A 22,274-nucleotide genomic window follows, 5' to 3' on the forward strand; every position below is an offset into this window, starting at 1 on the left:
AGTTCAACCAGTGTGAGAACAAGGTGTGAAACTGGTGTGCATTGTAAATACTGTCAGTTGGTAAGAAAGCAGTGACAGCAGTTCTCTATGAAAACCGCAAACAGTGCATTTATGATAGATGTTGATTTTTTTAGTGCTGTAAGCTCCATGAACAGTTTGAACTCTTTGTATTTAGGTAGAGACACAAAACCTGGGCAAATAGAACCAAATATGTTTTTATGGCCACATACCATTTATGTTTAAGAGTGAAACATTACCCACCTTCCAAAACAGGATGTTAAATGTGTGTTCTCATACAAGCAAAATATGTTTTTGAAATACACCATCATGCCCAAAAATTGTGGGGAGATCCTTCCATAGGTAACCATCATAATGTTCTGATCATTTCAAATAAAATTTATTTTCATTACAAAACCGACAACAAAAATCATAAATCGCCAGAGACATGCGTAATAGCTCAACCACTTTTTTTTAATAATACAGAACAAAGGGAAACCGCAGCATCTGACTTGCATCCATGACTTTCGGTGGTCAGAAGAAATTCCTTTCACATTCATCAAACATTTTGGTATTTTTCTGCATGATTTTTTGACTTCAGGATGCACTGACTAAAATGAAACTGGAGAATTCATAGGCCTGGCACCCTCTTTAAGACACTGTAATATTTTGACCTTTTCCCAAAGATATACTGTATATAGCTGCTGTGATATCTTGTCATTGTGAATGTGTTTGCCATGTGAAAGTAACACAGCAGAACAACCAAAGACTGATTTGGACATTCACTCTTCAAACTGGTATCTTTCTGTTTTTACTGCCTGGGCTCAGTCACACCAGCATTCACGACAGCATAACTGGATGTCACGTGTAAGAGCTTTAAAGTTCTGTTTATTTAGATGCAATCATTACAACTAATAAATTCCACTTCTGTAAAGAAGCAAGTTTAGATCTGTAGCCACACCGTCTTTGACTTGAGCTGTTCTTGCAGAGGGCCATCATACTGCAGAGTCTGGCCTACAAAGATGATTTCGTTTTTAAAAATCTAAATTTTATTTCTTGTACACAAGAAAATACTATCTTTAGGGAGCTCCAGGCTATCTTTTATAAAATGATCCTATCAGCATAGAACCTGCAGTAAAAATGATCTCTGGATATTTTGTGATACAGGATCGTGCACTGTGTAACTGTAGGTTGTCAATGAATGCTTTACTTTATGTCCAACACAAGCTTCACAGCTGCTTATGTCTGGTGTGACCAGGCCATAACTATAGAGCCAATCTTTGAGATGAAAGGAAAACATTAAAGGATAATTCCACTTTATCATAACTTGGGTTTTATTTCTTTGTAATGTCAGCCATCATTTCTATTTCCACTGCTTAGGTCTTAGGGAACGTGGTGACATTGCTACAACCAAAATTATCCAAATAACCTCAACCACTTTATTTGCATGTCAAACTGAAGGCAAGTGCATCCAAAATGTCAGTAATAATCAGTCAACAGGCAAATTGTGCACAACTTGGGGTCAAAGTCGTGGCAGGAAGTGGGTCTGTGATGGATGTTTACGACACACAGTTTGCATTATAATTTAATGATTCATCTTCCAGTTAACCTGATCTTCTGACTGCTTATGTGTGTCTTGACTCTTCAGAGGTTACTGTGTTCACACATCTCAGTGTTATTATTATTGATAGGAATGATGGAGAAGACCCAAGCTGAATAATTTGGTGTTATCCTTTAAAGAGAATAACAATTTGAGTGCTGATCTGAAGTCAAAGCAAAGTGTTTTGTATGTACAATTCTTGGTTATTCATCGTTGACATACAAATTTATTGATGTATTAATTCTTCAATGAAACATTCAGAGAGAGGCCAGTGTATGCAGTCACATGAAGCCAGTCTGGATGTTTGATCTCAAGCTGTTTTACCTTCATTATCCCTAAATATGTACAAAAAAAATCCAGTCCAATTAATAATCATCTATTACATGTTTTACAAAAGGGATTTTGAGTAAACTTCATTGATCTGAAAACACATTCAGATCTTTGTGTCAGGAAAAGGGTTGACATGAGAAATACTGAGGAAGCATTTGCAGGAATGATATCTTCAAAATGCAATATGTATCTAGTCAGTATTTTCCCTCTCACTTTCCTGTCTCATCCATGTAACCATCATCAGGCATACACACATTCATACCTGCCAATAGAAACACACACACACACACACACGCACACACACAGTAAAAATGCGATGATCAGGAACTCTTCCTTTGCATTTCAAAGTTGGTTTGCTGTCAATATAATACACACTAAATAGTACAGCGGACACAGTAAATTTACAAAAGATAATCTGCCTGAGGCAACTAAAAAAGCACTGTCATGCCCCTCCAGCATCAACTCAGAATCCACACTTTTCTCTGGCTTTGTCTCAGAAATGAAAATGGAAAGACCAGTCGTTTTTCCTTCATTCTTTAGGCTGACATCCGAGAGGACATCAACTGAGAAAAACAATCCCACAAAAAAAAATCCAGAGCGGGGTTCACTCAGATCACCAGTCTTGCATTAGAAAAGTCACTTGTACTACTTTCAATGTTCTCTTTTCGCCGCCATGACCCGTCATCCGTCCATGACCTCCAGGTTTTGATGGGAAGAGCAACAAGTCTTCCAAATGTCACTAGTGTACACTGTATTCTGTTTCCTCCTTTTGAATGACTTCAGCGCATACAGAAGAGACATTTGTCTACTTTTTGTTGCATTGTTTTGACGTTTTTATGGAGTAAGGCCATAATTCTGAAAATAAAAACAAGATTAGCGATTCTCTGTGGCATGCTGTTGTCGGGTGTTTCAGGAATGCCGCATCAGAGACAAGGGGGCACCTCACAGCCCCAAACACACTATTTCCCCTTAATCCTAAGGACTGTGTCATGTTTTCAGACATTCACTGACAAATTACAATCTCTGTGCCCCGTCCTTTACTCCCACCTAAACTCCACTTTAACTTACACTTCATTTTCAGAGAAAGAAGAAAAAAAAGCACAGTTGATCATATTGATCTAGATTTGTGCAAAAGTAAAGCAGTACATGTGCCTTCTGCTGCATTTTCATGCCTTCAGTGCTTTTCACTGTTTCAAGTAATGATGATGTTGAGTGTCATTTCTCAGTTATTTTATCAATTAATAAATTGATATTGATACCAGATTTATCTTGTAATCTCACAAGGGTGTTGAAAGAAATCTTTTTTATTTTCATCTTGGCTCCATGTTGTGATGGGAATGCGTTGTACTGTTTACGTTACTCGTAATCATCATTAATAACTTTGACATAAAAAAACAAAAAAACAAATCAAAACAGTTGACTTTATCTCAGAATTTAGAAGGTCCATTTCAACTCAGGATTTCATGATTTCTTTTTCTTTTTTTTTAATGACTTAGTATCTCTCTTTGGACATTTCTAATTTAATTTCTAACAGGTGGCTGGATGCGTAAAGCTCATTTTCTAGCAGTGACACCAACGTATGTAAGGCTGTTATGATACCAAAAGAATCCTGACGACTGAGCAGACAAAAGCTTGTTGTGAATGAGGAGAGTCCCCCCTCCTTTTTGGTGCTGTAACCCAAAGCTCCAGTCTGCTCACGATGACAGTCCAGTCTGCATGTTGTTACATTTGACTCGATATGAACTATTTTTTACATGGAGCAAATGATGAGGCTGAAAGAAACCCTCATGCATACAGTTATGAGTTATGAGTGCCCAGTTGCATAGTCCCTTTTCAGTAAAACCTGTTTCACAGATGTAACTTATGATTTGTCCTTTGTAGTTTTGTCCAAACCAAACACAAGCAATGACAGTAAAATGCTTTAGGCTACCATTACTGATCACAATTTTCAATGAACGGCTGTAGAGTCTTCTCCTGCCTGTTATGTCACGCCACCTTCTTACTTCAAATACTTAATTATTGTTATTATCAACACATTTCTCTCTTGCAGCACAGGGTAGTCCATCTCAGAAATAAGAAATCCTCATTTTTCCTCATCCTCTCTGGCGTTAATAATAAACACTTCATAATTACTCTGTGGTGAGTAACAGTAAGTCAGTAGTATTAAGTCAGTTGTGATTCCAGCCACTGACAGGTACAATCACATGCTCACATAACTGACAGAATATGAGAGGCCCAGTAACCCCAGCATTTAAACAGCTGAATGTTTTTTTTTATTATTGAATTTGACATACATACATCTACATATGCAGGCAAAGTCAATCAAACAAATGTTTTGTATTGAGTTCAGTGTTAGTGAACTTGACACATAGAAAGAAAAACTGTCCTGACTGCTGACCTTTGAGGGAACAGAGAGTCCAAAATATTGGCTCTATCAGGATATCACCGTGTGACTTTACTCTCCAACACTGCCAACAGTTGTTGGGAATTACAAGCATGGTTTTAATGGCTGGATGCGGCACATTGTCTGAATAATGAATGCCAGCAGAAGGAAAAGTGTAGCAAACAAGTAAAATGAATAAAAATTGAAATTCAACTGTCAAATGCAGACATTTGCATCCGTTCAAAAGTGAATTTCATGAAACACAAGCTGTTCTGTTAGACTGAGCACATGAAGATAACTGAGAGGAGAAAGCGGCATGATTGAGATGCTGTGCTCACATTTCTCTGATCTATTACATAACATAGTTGTTTTTTTATTTATTCTAAAACATTTAGGCAGACAAGATGTCATAAAGTTTATTTAGTGCATTAGGTAGCCAGTGGCAGGTGATATTTGACCCTAGCTGTACACTCAATAATCAGGTAAGAAAGTTGACTTTGTAAGAGAAGTATTTTATGCAACTGGGCACTGTGTTTCACTGTATTGTGGAAAAATATGTAGACAGCTGCTGTTAGTGAGAAACCTCTGAACTGGTCAGGTCTTATCTTTTGCCTTCAGAATTAAAAACATACATGTGTGATGTGTCTGCTGTCAATGAGTCACAGATAGAGAAACATGGATAACAGAGGAAATCAAAGGAAATACATCATCGTAGTCATAAAGGATGGTGCACAGCACTTGTTGGTGTTCAGACACCAGAAACCTCATGTTACATGTGTTTCATGTTTCTGACTCAGTGAAGGGCATTCATGGGAATTTACATTTCATTACAAACTTTAAACACTTTAAACCATCTCACCAGCACGAAGTCATAAACTCCTAAACTCTTTAAGGCCACCTTTAATTTCCTCTAATTCGTGAATGCAGTGTTCCTCATTTGATTTTTAGATCATTTTTTATGTCACATTGGAACATTATACATAATAATTGGAACTGATCCCCCACTTTAAATTTGCACAGCCATTTCTTCGAATGGGTGAATAACTGAGTAGAAAGAGACTGTCTTTGCGTTGGGAGAGTGTAGTGTCAAAAAATCTTAAAGGTGAGCTCATGGAAGTCCCTCATTACCCCCTCGTCTCTCCACTGTCCTATATAAAGAGCCATGAGGGAAAGAACATTTTTTTATGTTTTTCTTTTTTGCCCTCAAAACAACTCAAACATCCTCAAACACCCAAGACTTTTTTTAATTGACCACTTTTAAGTTTATGTAATTTGTTGGTGGCTTTTTTCTTTCACAATGACTGCATTAATACTTGAGTCTGACTCTATGTATCGTGTTGTTTCTAATGAAAAGGGGTTGGTAGATGCAAATACAAGCTTACCATTCCAGCCTTACCATTACACTCACTAGTTTACACCCACTGCTTAAAAGTAGCTTGCATTTAATCAAAAGCCACAATAACTCAAGTAAACACTCCCACAATATGTCCCTTTTCCTCCATGTTTAGATCATCAATTCTGCTTACATGACACAATAAGGCTCTCGTGGCAGATGAGGTTTAGTCCTGCAGCAGGCTGGTAGGTGGGAAAGGAGCCCTTTCTTCAAGTCTTTGTTAAGGAAGAAACAGACAATAGGGTTGACCCCGGCTTGGGCAAAACTCATCCACACGGTAGTAGAGAGGTACCGGTGTGGTATTGTGCAAGCCTTGACAAACACCCTCCAATAGCAAGCCACTATGTAGGGAGACCAGAGCACCAGGAAAAGCAGAGTGATCACATAGAACATCCTACCAAGCTGCTTCTCTGCTTTGAATTCCTCCATGCCCAACAGGCGCCGGTTCTGGTTGTGCAAGTTCTGCCGTATTCCCAGCAGAGTGGGTGGCATCGGACCCCTGCCAAAGCCCGCAATCCAGTTGGCTGCCGCTTGGCCAGTAGCCCCTGGCCCATGGAAGGTCCAGTTCTGACTGATGGCTGGCACCATCTGGACTGGCTTCATCTTACGGTGCTTGTACTCAAAAAGGAGTAACTTCATGTAAACAACGTGTGTGGCTAGAATTAGCACAGCCAGCATTAGCATGAAGCCTAGTGTATCATTAGCCTTGAAGTAGCGATGCTCAAATATGCACTGGTCCTCCTCGCGAATGAATTTGTAGGTGCCCACATCAAAAACAGGCGGGAAAGCCATTGCTACAGACAGTGTCCACACCATGCACACCACTGCCACACATGTCCAGAATGTCATGCGTTTTGAGTAAAAGCGGTGGTGTGCAATGGCCATGTAGCGTGTTACACTGATGCAGAACAGCATGAAGGCGGCATGGAAACAGAAGAGCACTGCCATGAAGGCCACCACCTTGCAGCTCAGCACGCTGTAGGTCCAGGCTGAGCCATTTTTTATAGAAACCAGCACAAAGGGGAAGCAGATGGCTGAGCGAATGGTGTCTGCCAGACATAGGTCCAGCAGGAAGTAATAAGGTGCCTTGTGCAGGGCCCGGTCTCGTAGGACGAGCAGAGACACCACCAAGTTGCCCACTAGGCTGATGCAGATGATCAGCCCCAGTAGCACCAGTTTGATATAGGTAGAGATAGCTGAGGAAGGACTCTCTGCTACCATACCTCCTGTGGTAGCCACCACCGCTGCCATTGGCCCAACAGGCCCTTCACTGCTCTCATTTCCATTCGCCATCCCAAATGCCCCCCCACCCATACCACCTTTTTTTCAGACACCAAAGCCACCACTCCTCCACCACCTCCTCCTGGTAGTCGTTCCTTCGTCCTCGTGGTTGCTTCCTTTGTGCAGTTCACAAGGAACAGGAAGACCTCAATCCACATCGCCCCATTTCGAGCAGGGTCCCTTTGTTGGTGTATTACCTCTCACCTCCTGATCCTAGACAAAGTAAAAATGAGACAAGACAAATTAGAGACAGTTAAGAGTTTGTATGGGTCTCTGTGAATGTGAATGTCATTTCAGTCATCCAGTAGCACACCAGATCAAACACTTGGCTTTTATTATGAAATTCTGATGCCTTGCTGTTTATTGATGGTTGGTGATCTCAAATTACTGAGATGCCTTTCTTTTGGTGCCTATGGGTGCTTTCTGGTGTGATTGCTCTCCATTGAACTCTGGTGCTTGCCTACCTGAAAAGGTGGTTTCGAACTCTGGTGCCTTTTTTTGATGTAAAATCAAAGTAGACTGTCTGATAGTACAATTTGATGTGATTTTAAATTACTATTAAATTAATCATGAAGCATCATGGAGTGATGCTTCATGATGAGCAGATGTATAAGTATGACCCATTTATATCACTTATGCAAGATCATCTAGCAACCATAACACACGTGTTGAACTGTTAGTACAGGGAGTTTTCCTGATACATCAGAAAGTTAAAAGGAGATATATTGTTCCTCATTAAAAAGCAACTGAAACAAGTAAAACCAGCAACCTCACAGTGTACACATGTTTTGTTCATTTTTCTTTTTTTACAGATATTTGGCCTTTTATTTGATAGAGACAGCTGAAGAGTGACAGGAATGTGTGAGAGAGAGACAGATGTAGAATGACATGCAGCAAAAGGCCACACATTCAAACCCTGGACCGCTGTGGCAAGGACTGAGCCTCCGTACATTGGGCCAATGTTCTACCAACTGAGCTAATCAACACCCATCCCTTTTAGTTTTTATTTTTTGTTCTTTTTGTGATCTAACCGCCATATATCTTTTTTGTAATGTAACATAGTAAGGCCATACTATATCTAACTAAAACAACTTAAATAACGTGGGACAACCTAAACAAAAGGAAAAAGAAGATTGTCAATCCTGCTATTAAACGCAACAAAACTGTGAAATTGTGACACCCCTAATTACCAATTCAGGTTAAATATAGACACTATTCATTCAATCAATAATAGAATGAATGGGGAATAATAAAAGACAGACAGGTTACTTGGCCATTTAGAGATTTCCAGCAGTTGTTTATTGTCTGGAAAAAAAATTCTAAGGCTTATCTATTTGAATCTTTTATCCTCTTGCTGGAGCACCACAGGGCCTCGAGTGAAGAAGTAAAAGTAGTGCCAATAAAACCAGGTGAAAGGAAGATGCAAGATTAGAAAAAGTAAAACAACTTAATGCAAATGAAAGTGAAGGAATAAAACAGGAATTATAACGATAACAATAATTAAAAAAAATTTCAAAAAGAATGTTTTGACTAGTTCCATCAACTAAAACACAAATAAAACATACTGTAAGCATCAACTTGAGGTTCCAAATCCATATATTCAACATATTCAAATGCATATTTAGACTTGATGAAGGTTTAATCAGCTGTGTCTGAACCACTTTGTTGTCACACTGTTCATCAATGAGCTGTTTAACCTGCAGACCTAAAGACCACACGCTGAGTGGGGACAGTAAAATAACATTTTGTTTTGTCTTTGTTGTCTCGTATTTGCATTGCACTAATTGATATGACCGCGCCAACTGTCAACAGTCCACAAATGCATTTAACAATGTTGTACCCAATTGTACACAACAAAAGTGACGTAAGTGATTGTTCACACTGTGACCACTTTCCCAGCAGTGCTCACCTGGAGGATTTTGTATACTGAGGCCTTCATTGGAATGCAGCCATCTTTGATGTTACTGTGTACACCTCTGCTTTCACTGCTGTGACATGCTACTGCAGCTGCACTGCCAACAGTTTTTTAAGGCATCTTCTATGAATGAACTACTGCACGACAGTTTCTTTATTGCAGCAAGTGAAGAATATACACTACAATCATACAGCTAGAATCAGATAAGGAGCTATAGAAAGATTCATTCACATTTGGCAACAGTTATCTGCTACTTTTCTCTAACTCACATATACCAAAGATACAAACTACAAAACCCTCTGATCACTGCAACCTTCTCCATCACGGCAGATGAAACATCCTGAGCACAGTAACTGTACAACGGTAGTCTCCTATTAAGAAATACGATGAGTAGCAACATATTACTGAATATAACTCCACTTCCATAAGTTTGTGCTCATTGTCGCACTGGGCCACAAAAGAAATGAACGACATTTACGGCCTGGAACATAAATGAAGCACAAACATGGCCTGATTGATTACCAGCTTGTATTGTTGTGGTGTTTACCATTGAAGAAATAGGACACTGAACAGTTAATAAGAAAAGGTACTATGGTTTATGCTGGGAAATGAAGCCAAAGCGGAAGTGCTAAAAACTGCAATTCCTCAAGCGTCCGCTTGAGACAGGCTGCAAAAGTGAGTCAATGGTAAATGGACTGTATAACACCTTTCTAGTCTAAGCTCTTTACAGTACGCATCTCATTCACCCATTCACACACATTCATACACTGATGGCATTGGGTGCCATGTAAGGTGCCAACTGCTCATCAGTTTGAAGAGCTAACCATTCATACACATTCAAACACCGATGGCACTGCCTTCAGGAGCAATTTGGGGTTCAGTATCTTGCCCAAGGACACTTCAACATGCAGACTGGAGGAGCCGGGGATCGAACTGCCAATCATCTGATGTGTGGACGACACATTAAAATGTCCAATTTCACATCAGAAATAAACATGTTTACAGCCTGGTTCAGGCAACTCTATAGCTAATTTCCCCGTTCATGACAACTGTGAGCAGGGTGATTCTCTTTTTTCACCCGTTCAGATGATATTTAGACTCGAAGTTGCGACCTTTTTGATTGTCAGGTAGGTGCCGTTACAGATGGCTTAGTAGAACCCGCTGATGATCCACATCTTGGCTGATATTTAGATTAATCGGGCGGCGGAAGAGCAGTACATCCAACATGGCGTCGGCCAGCACAGCATATTTTTGGCTTCAATACAGCGCTTGGGAAACCTAGGGGGGACGTCACTCATGCTTTTAAAAAAGCATTATTTAAGCATTATTTTTGATAGAGACAGTTGAAGAGTGACAGGAATAACATTCAACAAAGAGCCACAGGTCGGATTCGAACCCTGGGCCGCTGTGGCAAGGACTGATCATTTGCACATGGAGTGGATGCTCTACCAACTGAGCTAATGCACTGAACAAAGATGATAAACATATGAACATGTTGGCATTAGCTGAAAAGAACTGCATTGTAGCCTTATAGCCAGCTGCTAACATGACTGTAGACTCGTGATTTGGGTTAACCAACACTTGGGCGGGAATGTTTCTGCATGAAAGAAAGAGGTGAAAGCAAACAAGGGGCGGATGTAGGCGTAACCTCGTCAAGATAGAAACCTCTGAATGTATGAACGAGGTCTGAATGAATAACTGAATGAATAATTAGCCTGATATGTGTTAAGATTAGTTTCATACCACTTCATGTGGGAGATGAGAGAGAGAGCCTTTGATGAATTTTCATTTGGTGCTCCTTTAAGAATGTAAATCCTGGATTCTGATTGGATTCAGAGTACAGTGAGCTATTCTTTATTTATTCAGCAAATCAAGGTCAAATCCATCAAACCCGATTCCACTTTGACCAGTTGTTTTTATCAGGTCATTTTTGGAGTTGCAGCCTTCATAGCTCCACAGGCTGGGAGCTGTGGGGCTCTGCGAGAGACGCTGTGTCTTGAAGGAGGGGCTTTGCGAAGCTGGAAGTTGGTTGGTGGTGGAGGGCAGAGTCACTGTCAGGAACTGGGTAGCAACAGCAGCCCAATACCTCTGGCTTGATGTCGGTAAGGAGGAGGCGACAAAGCTCACTGGATGAGATGTAGACAGAATTGGTGTCTAACGGTGGGGCCCCCCAGCATCAGGCCTCCTCACATGGAGCCTACAGGTCTGATGAGGACTGGAGAGTCACCAGCTGCTGCAGCATTAAGGAGCCTGGATGGCTTCAAAATCTCACACCACATAGTCTGTATTCCTGCAAGGAGGTGGCACATTACACCAAATGACATTAAATCACTTGGCTGTCCCAGTGCAGAGAGAGAGAGAGAGAGAGAGCCCCCCCTTCCAATCCTCTTGTTATTTATCATCAGCACAGCCACAGCCTCACACTGACCGCTGTGATGCATGCATCAAACAGAAGCATCTGCTCTGCAGAACGCCAGCTCTCATTAGATGATCACCCCTGTAGAGAGTCTGAGGCTTGACAAAAAAAAGACACCAGTCCCAGTGAGCTGCTGCGATCAGTCTGGGCCTAGCCCTGGAAAGACGGCAGCACAATCTCACTGCACTTTAATAAATGGCATGCAGGAATGCAGAGGCAAGGCTGCATGACATTTTGCAGACCAAGGGACCTGTAGGCAAGACAAAATGGTAGTCATGTTGTACTGCTTACCTGCTGTGGGGCTTGCTTGTCCTTCCACACTAGGCCCCGTCTGATGCAGTCTACATGAAATACACTCGATGCACCTGGTTGTTCACATAGAAATAAAGCAGGGAGCAATGAATGTGGACGGTGCTGACAGCTGTCAATGCTCCAAAACCAGTGTGCAAGGAGGAGGAGGGGGGTTTGCTGAAGCCTGTTGCGGACTCCCTTTAAAAAAGAAACGATTTAAAGAATCCTCTTCCTTTTCTTTCTTGTGCATTGCATGTCATGTCTCCGTGTTTTCCACAGCAGCTCGTCCCGGCCGTCACTGAAGCCCAGCATCACCATCTACATCTGTTTTTTGTTTTTTTCTCTGTGTGTGTGTGTGTGTGTGTGTGTCTGCTTATCAACTCCAGCCTTGATTCAAATTAAAAAGCGCATAATCTATGGTAGCATTTGTAAACTCATCTCTCCCGGAGCTGGCGGGCAGCAGACGCCCTGTGGAGCATCTCCTTGCTCGTAGTTTTTTTCGGAAACCGCGTCGATCCTCCTCCGCCGCACTTCCTTTCGCATTGTTCCAGTCAAGCCGAGGGAAAGCTCATGTTGGAATCCGTTAACAAATCCAAGGGCGTCTGGTTCAGAACAAAATCGGTTCGCTGAGGCCAGAAAGCCCCGAGCATGCAGGTTCGGGCTGCGGGATGACACCGAGGCCGATCCTCATTCTGCCCCGCAGCCCCGTTCCGTTCAAGCGTCCAGCCGTGTGACTAACAGGCGATATGCGGGATAACCGTGCGGGATGGAGATCTCCTACATGAGATGCGTTGTTTTGCTCCGGCAGGACACGCGGATTTCAGGAATAAAGCGCAGCATCCAGATCAGGATACTGCTGCTGCTGCTGCTGCTGCTTTAATGCTGTCTGAATGATCCATGGACAGGGCCGGCCCGAGAGTTTTTGCTGGATGTGGGCAGAGGCTCCCCACGAACCCCCCCAGAGAGTATTCATTCAGATATGTCAGGATTCACTGTTTTAAATGTTCCCATTTGTTCATTTAAAATACAAAAGACACATAGATAAATATCAGTAATTGCATACATTTGGCATTTTTGGCTTAACTGTGGTATGATTGGGGTTATACATAATAGATAAGGAGGCGCCAGCAATATATGGCTGAGTTAAGGCATGTTTATAGCAAGCCAGAAGACTGGGCAAAGAGCGGTATTAAGTATAGGGATGGTATGGCATGTTTATGGCATGCCAGAAGACTGGGCAAAGAGCGGTATTACGTATAGGGATGGTATGCATGTTTATGGCAAGCCAGAAGACTGGGCGTGAGCAGGAAAAGCTGATTTGGAACATTTATGGCTATATTTTGGAAGTCCACATTTTGTTTTGGGTGAATTTTGGCTCCCTTTTGGTATGATTTAGGCTTTCCTAATTTGGACATCCACCCATAACCTTGTCAAAATGACAAGCCAGATTTGGGCTAAGCCAAAAGATTTTTGCTATCTGGGATCACTATTCAAAGACCCAGAACAATGCCAGATAAACATACACACACTTCATCTTAAAAAAATATATGAGAGTGGTACGTTAGCGCTGATGACCATAATGAATGTACTGACTAACGAGGCAGTTGCAGTGGTGCTCCATGTATTTTAATGGCTGTCATGCAGGGTACTCAGATCTGTGTCTGCAGCCCACTGGGTTGAAGTTAGCCAAGGTCACTGGAACATGTGGCACTGGTGATGGCATGAAAAGCTTCACAGTATGGCCTGGATCACTGCCCTCCTCATGGCTTTATGCATCAACAGCTGTGTGTTTGCTGGACCCTGTGAAATGCTTTGATGACATCCATTCGTCTATGGAGCTTTAGCAGATCATTTATTATTGGCTATTGTTGAATCTTTAATGGAATCAGTTCAAAAACCAACTAATTAATAACTAACTCATTTAGTGTAAAAGGTGATCCACACTTCTCTTTCCTGATTGGAGCCGCAATTGCAGTGTTTCAGTTGGAGTACTTATGCTTGGTGCATATATGAACATTTTCTCTATGTTTTTTGTGGCAGCAGTAAACTCGGCTTGGGAACTGGAGGATGCAAATCTCAAGTCCAGAATGGATCATATATGGAGTATGGACTGGTAGAGGTGCTAGTTCATCTCGCACAGAACCCCTGACACGAAGTCCATTAGCCCTGTGAGTGAAAAAACAATTTCCACATTGGGGATTAGTAAAGTAAATATTCTTCTTTAAATTAATTTATTTCATTAAAAAAATATTCCTCCACTAGGGGGAGGTCGCGTACCACCTGTGGTACATGTAACATAGATGGGTTTAGATGCAAGGTATGCTTTAGGATGTGCTAATGTTGTAATTGACAAGTTACTATTATGATGGGTCCTCTAGTTCTTCGATCAAATTCGGATAGAGGTGATGGAGGTGCTCCACCCAGATAGGGTTTAGCCATAATGGCAAACTCAAGGATTTAAAACAGTTATCTACAAACCATTGACTCCACGGTCTATAGTGAAAACTTGACCCTTATTTATTTACATGGCTGAGAATGAGGAACGTTTGTCAGTATTTGGTGAATGCTTCTGAATGTGCTGCATCTGCACTGTAAACCAAAGTATTAAAGTTGTTAAGACCTTATAAGTATAAATTAGGAACATTTTAGACAATAATAATAAAGTCAGTCCAGCAAACTTAAATCTTTAAGTCGTGATTCACTAAAAGAGCGAAAGTTCTGGTAACTTTGGTGTCTTTGTTGTGAAAATGGGGGCGCGGTAATTTTCCATGTTGACATTATAGTTAATATTGGAGCTAGAGTCAACTCTGGCTTATGCTAGTAACACTTGTCTGGGCAAGTACCTTTCAAATAGGATAGTTTGAACTTCATCGTTATAACAGTGTGAAATTATATGTTACTACAACTACAACTGAGTTAAGAGAACCTGAAATTGTTGACTTGTTAATTCATCTGAACTCCCAACGCGACCCACATCAAAATGATACCAGACTGAGTAACAGAATCCTAGTGATTTTCACTTTCATTAGGTTTCGGTTTATTTGATTCTAAGGAAGGGAATTTTGAAGTGTGACTCACCTAATTTTCTTTGTTATCAAAGCACCCGTGGGCCAAAATTTTGAACCAAAAAAATATGAAAATTGACAAGTGAGGTACACAGTATATTTATATATGCATGGCAATCAGAAACCCCTTTAAGAAAAAGCACCACAAATACAGCACACGTATTACTTTACTTGAGTGTTTTCCTTTAATGACAGATTTCACTTCCAACTCCACTACAGAGGAATTTTGTTGTAGCTGTAAGCTGTAACTAGTTATTTTACCAAATAAAAAATTGGCAACAAAACACCTGAATATGATATGATATAATGAAAATATTTAGTTCTTAAGTAATTCACCCAACAGTCCAGTAAGTATTGCAGAAATCCTTAGTCGTATCATAATCAATTAGTTGATTGACAAAAAAATCAACGTGTTAAATTATTTTGATTTCATGTTAAAACATTCCTGGTTATAAAATGATTAAAATCATTTAAATGTATTTGTAATAACGTTGAGGTCTGGACTGTTAGTTGGACAAAAAATACATTGTAAATGTGTCACATTTGTGTCACATTTTTTATACTAAACAATCAATGGATTCATGGAGAAAATAATCAGCAGATGAATCCAGAATAAAAAGAACCATTGGTTTCAGTCCAATACTAAATAGTTTCAAAAATGACACAATCACCCAATGAGATCAGAGAGTAGAGAGCACACAGTCAGTTACTGATTTAACCACATTACTCTACTAATTTTCTGTACTGAGCTGAATATGATCCATGGACTCATCATGTGTGAACATTTGGACCATAGATGAGGTTGATGCTTGATCCATGTTTGATTTTCAGTGGTTTAGACTCACTGCTTCATATCCTGTAAACACTATGTACATTTCACTTACTTTAACCTCAAGTAAATTATCAGAAGTAATACAATTCAGATTCAAGACAAACGTAAATGTTAGTTTGTTGCCTTGAACTGTGACTTTTTGACACAAACGTCTGCAAAACATTCACAACCTATAAACCACTTAGACTGCTTTTGAACTAAAATTGTATTTGTGTCATTTCTCATCACTCATGAACAACATGACTTGCTGTTACAGCTTGTGCTTTGTTGCTTGCCACCTTCAGATCGAGATCAGCACTGAAAGATGTGACACCTGATTAAAATGAGTAAAAGAGTGCAGGAGTGGTTGAAGCGGATGCAGATCTTCATTATTTCTCTAATTTTTATCGCCGATAAGATCATGTGACTATTCGGAAACGATTGAAAACACGTAACAGGTTTATGATAAAAGCTGAGTTGGTTTATTATAACTGAATACAAGATGCAAGATGTATCTAATTGCCTGTTTGATAAATGGATTTCAACACAAAATGAAAAGTTGTACAAGGACAGAATTTACAACGGGGCTGCTTTATTGGATTGCAATGAATTGTGATTGAGTTTTATTTAGCAAAAACATTCACAATCAATCAAATAAACATTTTACAGACACAAAACATGTCATTCATTATAGTAAAGAAACTCAATTTAACAGAACAATCGTGACCAATAAAGTTTCACTGACGAAAAAAATAAAAATGCAAATTAACCAGATTTTATCTTGTTTTTCCATGATTCATTCATTCAAATGAGACATTTTGAAAACCACCTAATCTGACACAGCAGTTAACATGTGGGACACATCAAGTACGTCTTCATAAACACTGATCCTTCAACAGCAGCATGGTTACAAAGACACAGAGCTACACTTCAAAAACATAATGCACAGGGATGCACAGGACATGTTTTCTGCTGTTGTTTCCTTGATATTTTCCGTATATCCTTCATTGTCATACCATCCTGTAGTGTTTTTCTTTTCTTTTTCTTAAATGATCAGTCTGAATGAAATGAAAACAAAATGTGGGGGAGACAGGAAAACTAGAATATAAATCAGTTATAGGTTTAATTTGCCAAACCCCAGAGAAATGTTTTTTTTTTTTTGCACTGTGCAAGGTTAGAGCATCCGTATCAAAAGAGTTAACACAGCATGCAGCAAGTTTATCTCAACATTTACACCAGTGAATTTTCATCATTGTCGCATTTTAGAATACAATGATAAAGAATGCTGCCAAACATGAACATGAACAGAGTCTGCAGTGGTAATTTCCTCAAAGATTACACACAACAAAAACAAGCATGAGTTGCATAACTGGCACTGGACTCAGACTAGTTGGAGCTGTAGCCCCACCAACACATTAGCAGACGCTGTCAGACACAAAGTTCTGTCTGATTTGCTTTATTCGGTCACCATTTGTCCCATTCTCTTAAATTTCCATAGCGAGTATCTATGTGCTTAAATCAACTGGATGAGTTCACATTGTCCGACTGTTTCATTTCACTTTGCTTACAGCATGATCACAATGGACTGTTTCATCATTTAAAAATAAAACAAGAAACCAGATTTCTGGTGAAAATGATAAAGTGCAGCTTGTACCACAACCCTGCCATATACAACTGATGTGCAACAGCAAATACATGACTGAGTTCTTATTGAAATACTGCTTGAGAAAACATTTATGCCAATATACCTGGCAGTCACAAAATGGTGATAAGATATCTGACCACAGTATTATTTAACTTTTCATGGTTCTGTTTACATCTTGGCTAAGCTAGGGAAAGATCACTGTCTGCTTTGAAAAGTGACTTAAACACAAAATCTAATTATAAAGTGAAACCACAGACAGGAGTCTGTGAGCTGCATTCTCTGGAGTCCTGCATTTTGTATGATTCCTGTGCCACAGATTATTATAGCGCATCATTGAACATCATCCAGGCAGCCATAATGTTTTTCAGCACAATGTGATTTAGGAACAATTTAGTACTCTGTGTCTGTTATGTAGGGGACAGGTAGCGGACAGGGGTCAGCACAGCACAGGTCGGTCTGTCAGTCTGTCTGTCTGTCATGGACGGCTCTCTCATGAAAGTAAATTAGGTGGCCATATTAGAATCCCCTGAATAATAGTGATTTAACCTCAATAATAAACGTATATTTAATGAATACCTCTCTGACAGTGTCTATCAGAACTGAACATTAGGATCTTTGTGAAGGCAGAATTCATAGCAGAGCTGTGGTATTGGATCACACTGGATCTTATACATACAAATTAAGTGTATATATTTCACTACAGTAAAAAAAATGTGTTTGTAGAAGGTTTTTATAAGTAATACTAACTTTGAGCCTTCATTTATATTCTTTTGAACTTGATTGTAGTTATTGGATATTTTACAGATGCTCACAAAGAGGAAGGTGCCATTGATTATTATTTTTCCCAACTGTAAAATCTCTCTTCCCATTTCATATTTTTATTGATCAATCTAAACTGGGTCCCAGAACACATTTGTCTGCCAACACTGACACTTTGCGACTCATTGTATAGTTCACTTCAAATTAACTAACAGGTGATATTACAACATATATGACTGTTGTCTGAAGTCTATCTATTTATTCATTTGTTGACCATAAACAAAAAGGTCACTTCATTATTGCATTAATGATGCAACACAGATTATTTTAAATGCAAAAAAATAATACTTTACACTTTTACTGAACACAAACGATAAAACATTATGATGAAGCATGCGTTATTATAGATGCATCAATACGTACTTCACTTCACTGAACACATACTGTGATAACTTGCACACTGCATGGATTGTTATAGCACACTTACTACAGTTGATTGATTGAGGTGTGTGTATAGGTGAGTGTAGGCAGTCTTAATGTGTTATAATAATGACACATTTGAAGACATTTGAAGTTATAAGTCAAATATGTAATGTTTCATGACAGTTGCAATAGTACAGAAAGCACCAGAAAGCATTATGAATGTATTATAATTCATTATGAATGCCCCATATCACATTTAATACAAAGCGTTACCAAATTCCTCTGTGGGCTTGAAGAATGGAGATTGAAGGTTTAATGGGCTGTTAACAAATCTGTAACTAGTTTGTCTCATAAAACTACGAAATGTTCTAGATTCCGCCACAACTGCCCCAACCACCTCCATAAATGTCATCAAGGATAATACGTGCTCAGCACTCTATGCTGCTAACAGACTTGACATATATATTTTTAATTTCATTTTCGATGTATGTAGATGGAGCAAATTGTGACACATTTCAGAAGATTTCCTGTAATTTAGTGTTATGATAGTGTTTTCGACGTAAACTGAACCGTTTTTTAAGGAGCTTAGTTTGAGTGAGAAAATGGCACAAGCGATGAAAGGCATTCCACAGTTTAGTCACTTTGACTTCTATCATGCTGACTGTGTGAACTCAATAGTGAGAAATATGAGTTGAGCATGATTGTAAAAAAGCTTTCATTAGTAATGGTTCTCAGTTTTCTTTTCACACAATCTTCACACTGAAAATATGGTTCACAAAACTGAGTTCACACAGCTCATTCACTGGAAATAAAAAACCTTTGACTCTACGATCAGCCTGAACTCACATGTGTTTGCTGAGCAAAATAGAAGCACAGAAAGTCAAGGAGGCAGCAGTTATGTCATATTGGGGTGTGTAATTGAGAGAAATCCCAGTGGGCCGCTTCACTTTCACTTCACTTTTGGGCCGGTCAGGGTAAAAAATATTGACATTTGTCACATTAGTCTATACACATGTACACATGTTCCACATGCTATGCCTGACACCACAGTCTCTGCATGGGTTGTACCATGTGGGGGTGTTTTCCCCTCCCAGATAGAGTTGGTTGGGTCCACATAGCCCCTCTTTTCCAAAAGGTGTTCTCGGATCAGCTGGCCCTACCATAGTGAGAAGAGTAAGGGAGGATGGATAGAAAGAGGCCAGGTTAAAAAGGGGAGGAGAAGGCGGCCAAATGTGCCACGCTGAGGACAGACACTAGTGGTAACTGGTAAAGAGAGATATAGGCCGAATGTATTATTATTATTATTATTATTATTATTATTATATTATGATTATTATTATTATTTAGTAGTATTATAGTATTGTCAACCTATTCACAAGCAAAATATTAAATCAATTAAAGTATTAGCCTTTTGTATCCCAATATATTGCGATAATGCAATTATATATATAAATATATAATGATCAAAACTCAGTATGTAGAAGCTCTTTAACCAAAATAATATTTTTAATGCTAAAATATAATAATTATTGTTATGGTGAATTAATTTTCAAATGTACCTTTTTACAAAAAAAAAAAACAGAAAAAATAAACCACGAATCACATTATTATTTCTTGATTAAGATGTGAAATTATAGTCATTTACTTGCATTCCTGAACAGAAGAATTACTTTTACTGGTTGAATGGTGAAACACACCAGGGCTGCCCCCCTCAGCCTGTTGGTCTTCGCCGTTGCGATTGAGCCTCTCACTATGAGTATTAGGAACCACCACTTCTATTGAACCCATCCGATTGGGTAAAATGGATCATCATATTTCAATATGTGCGGATGATGTTGTTCTCTTCATACCCTGGACCTGAGCAGTCCGTTCCTTTTTTGATAGATCTTATGAGAACATTTGGTGAATTTTTCGGGATACGCAATTAAAGAGTGAATTTATGTTACTGGGCACTGATCTATAGTGATTTTTTAAATAATCTCCTATTCAAAATCACAGATTGAAATATCACGGAGTAGTTTTGCCAAAAGACAAATTTTTAAGTTGAACTTTCTTCAGAAAGTGGAAAAACCTGGAAGTGACATTGTCACTCTTTCCATGGTGTGTCAATAAATTCCATTAACATAGTCTCCCTGCTGAGGTTCTTGTATCTCTTTCAAAATGTACACATTTTTTGGCACAGTCTTTTGGCAGTCATTTCTGGTGCACCTTGCTAAATATGAATGACCCTGACCAGCAAGGAAGTTCAAAGAGTGCCATCCACCTTTCACTGTTTAGTACTTGTACCAAGACGCTAGCACCAGTCATACAGTAGTATATCATTCTTTTTAAATATGCTCTGTGTTTGTTTGTTTGTTTGCATGTTTTATTTTTATTCATTTTTTTCTGATGTGCGTCTCAGTTCTCTGTAACCTGTTATCTACAAAATTTTAATAAAGATATTGAAAATAAAACTGAAAAAAAGAAACATTTATTTCATTGTTCATTGACTTTGTTCGTTGGATGTGATGTGTCATTTCACTTCATTACATTTCACCTGTAGGTGTTGTAACATTTGCAAACATAAAAAAAAAAGACGCGCATAAAAAAAGTGCAGCGACCAACAGACGAAGTCCTGAAAAACATAGGTTACCTAATAAGGTTAATAATGGCAACACGTTGTAAAGGAAATCGACATTTGAAAGGACCCAGGCTTCCGCTCTGCCTCAGTGGCACACGGTTAGGTGAGATGACCTTTGACAACACAAAAAATAACCTCAGAACGAGCTGTTTACACCTGTTAGAATGTCATACAGCATGTTACTGGGCTTTCCCCCCCCGCTTACTTGCTGTTGATGCTTCCTCTCAAATATGTATTGGTTTACCATTTGAGGTTGTTGATACTGAAAATGACTGAGATGATGAGTTTACACAGAACAACCACTCTGACGCCAGGAGATCATTTTCTGAGGAGTTTTAAAACAAAAAATTTGACGTTCATTATCGAAAACTGTCCTGACCTGACCTTCATGCTGGTGCAGTGTGTCAGATTTGGGGCCTTTATTTTCAGAATAAGGTAGACATGGAATATAATATTCATGATTATGTTTTCATGCATAAATAAGATTTTTTTTTTATTTGTCTTACTTAAAAATGTTCCTTTCATATCTACAGTGGGAGCGGGTCCTCTTTCATGGAGGCCGTCGTGTTGAAACACTTTCTACAGACTAAACTAAATAGTGACTCTAGACGGGGCGCTTAAAATGTTTGTTTCTCTTTTACACTAAGAAGGTGAGGGTGATGTGAGGAGATTGCAATGCAGCAATACTACTAGATGCAACTAAATTCTACACACTGGACCTTTAAGGACTGTACTTACAGGATCATTATTTTAGTGGCAGAGATCTGCGAATATGGTGACAACGATTTAAAGAAGTTGGGTGGTGCACGAGACATGAGGCAAACTGTGGTTTACTTCAGTTTGGTCTCTATTATAACCTTAAATTAATCTGGTAGTCTCACCGAGATCAAGATCAAGGTCATCAGAAATGAAAATCACACGTCTCTTGAATGTTCAATCCATTTATCTAAGGGACAACTCTCAAGTTTTTAACGTCCTGTAATGCACTCCATTGCTATAGTGAAAAGTAGTGGAAAGCAGTCTGCACCAGTTCAGTATTTACTGGTGGGGTGTATACAGTTAGGTGTCCTGGGATCTGCTCTGATGAACTGTAGTTTTTAAAGTTTGGAAGAGACTAGATGTCTAAACAAAATGAGAGATGTTTTACTCCTGTGAAGGAAACCCATTTTCGTTCGTTATCTAAAAGTTCCGAAACATTATGTCTGTGGATGACAGGAAGAAGTAAGACAGAATGATGGCTTCATTTTCTCTGGTAAGCATTCAGTACAAAGTAATCTAGACATGGTTCGAGTTTCAGAAAAACCATGTGGATGCAAGTTTGTATCATCCACATAAAAATACACAT

At 39.3% G+C, this 22,274-nt stretch overlaps 1 protein-coding gene across 1 annotated transcript; it reads right to left on the reverse strand.

The window, feature by feature from the left end:
- Positions 1–450: 450 nt before the first annotated feature.
- gpr173 (G protein-coupled receptor 173) lies at positions 451–12,560 on the reverse strand. The gene is made up of 2 exons (XM_019259934.2): positions 11,607–12,560; positions 451–7,197 (listed from the first exon to the last, which is right to left on the reverse strand). Exon 2 carries the CDS (start codon positions 7,015–7,017, stop codon positions 5,833–5,835), a length of 1,185 nt encoding a protein of 394 aa, XP_019115479.1. The 5' UTR covers positions 7,018–7,197; positions 11,607–12,560; the 3' UTR covers positions 451–5,832.
- Positions 12,561–22,274: the final 9,714 nt, after the last annotated feature.

The sequence above is a fragment of the Larimichthys crocea genome, chromosome XV, assembly GCF_000972845.2.
Source record: "Larimichthys crocea isolate SSNF chromosome XV, L_crocea_2.0, whole genome shotgun sequence".
Lineage (NCBI taxonomy): Eukaryota > Metazoa > Chordata > Actinopteri > Sciaenidae > Larimichthys > Larimichthys crocea.

Excerpts from the sequence above, each read along its gene's own strand:
- gpr173 (XM_019259934.2), bottom strand. The coding sequence starts at position 7,017 with ATGGGTGGGGGGGCATTTGGGATGGCGAATGGAAATGAGAGCAGTGAA.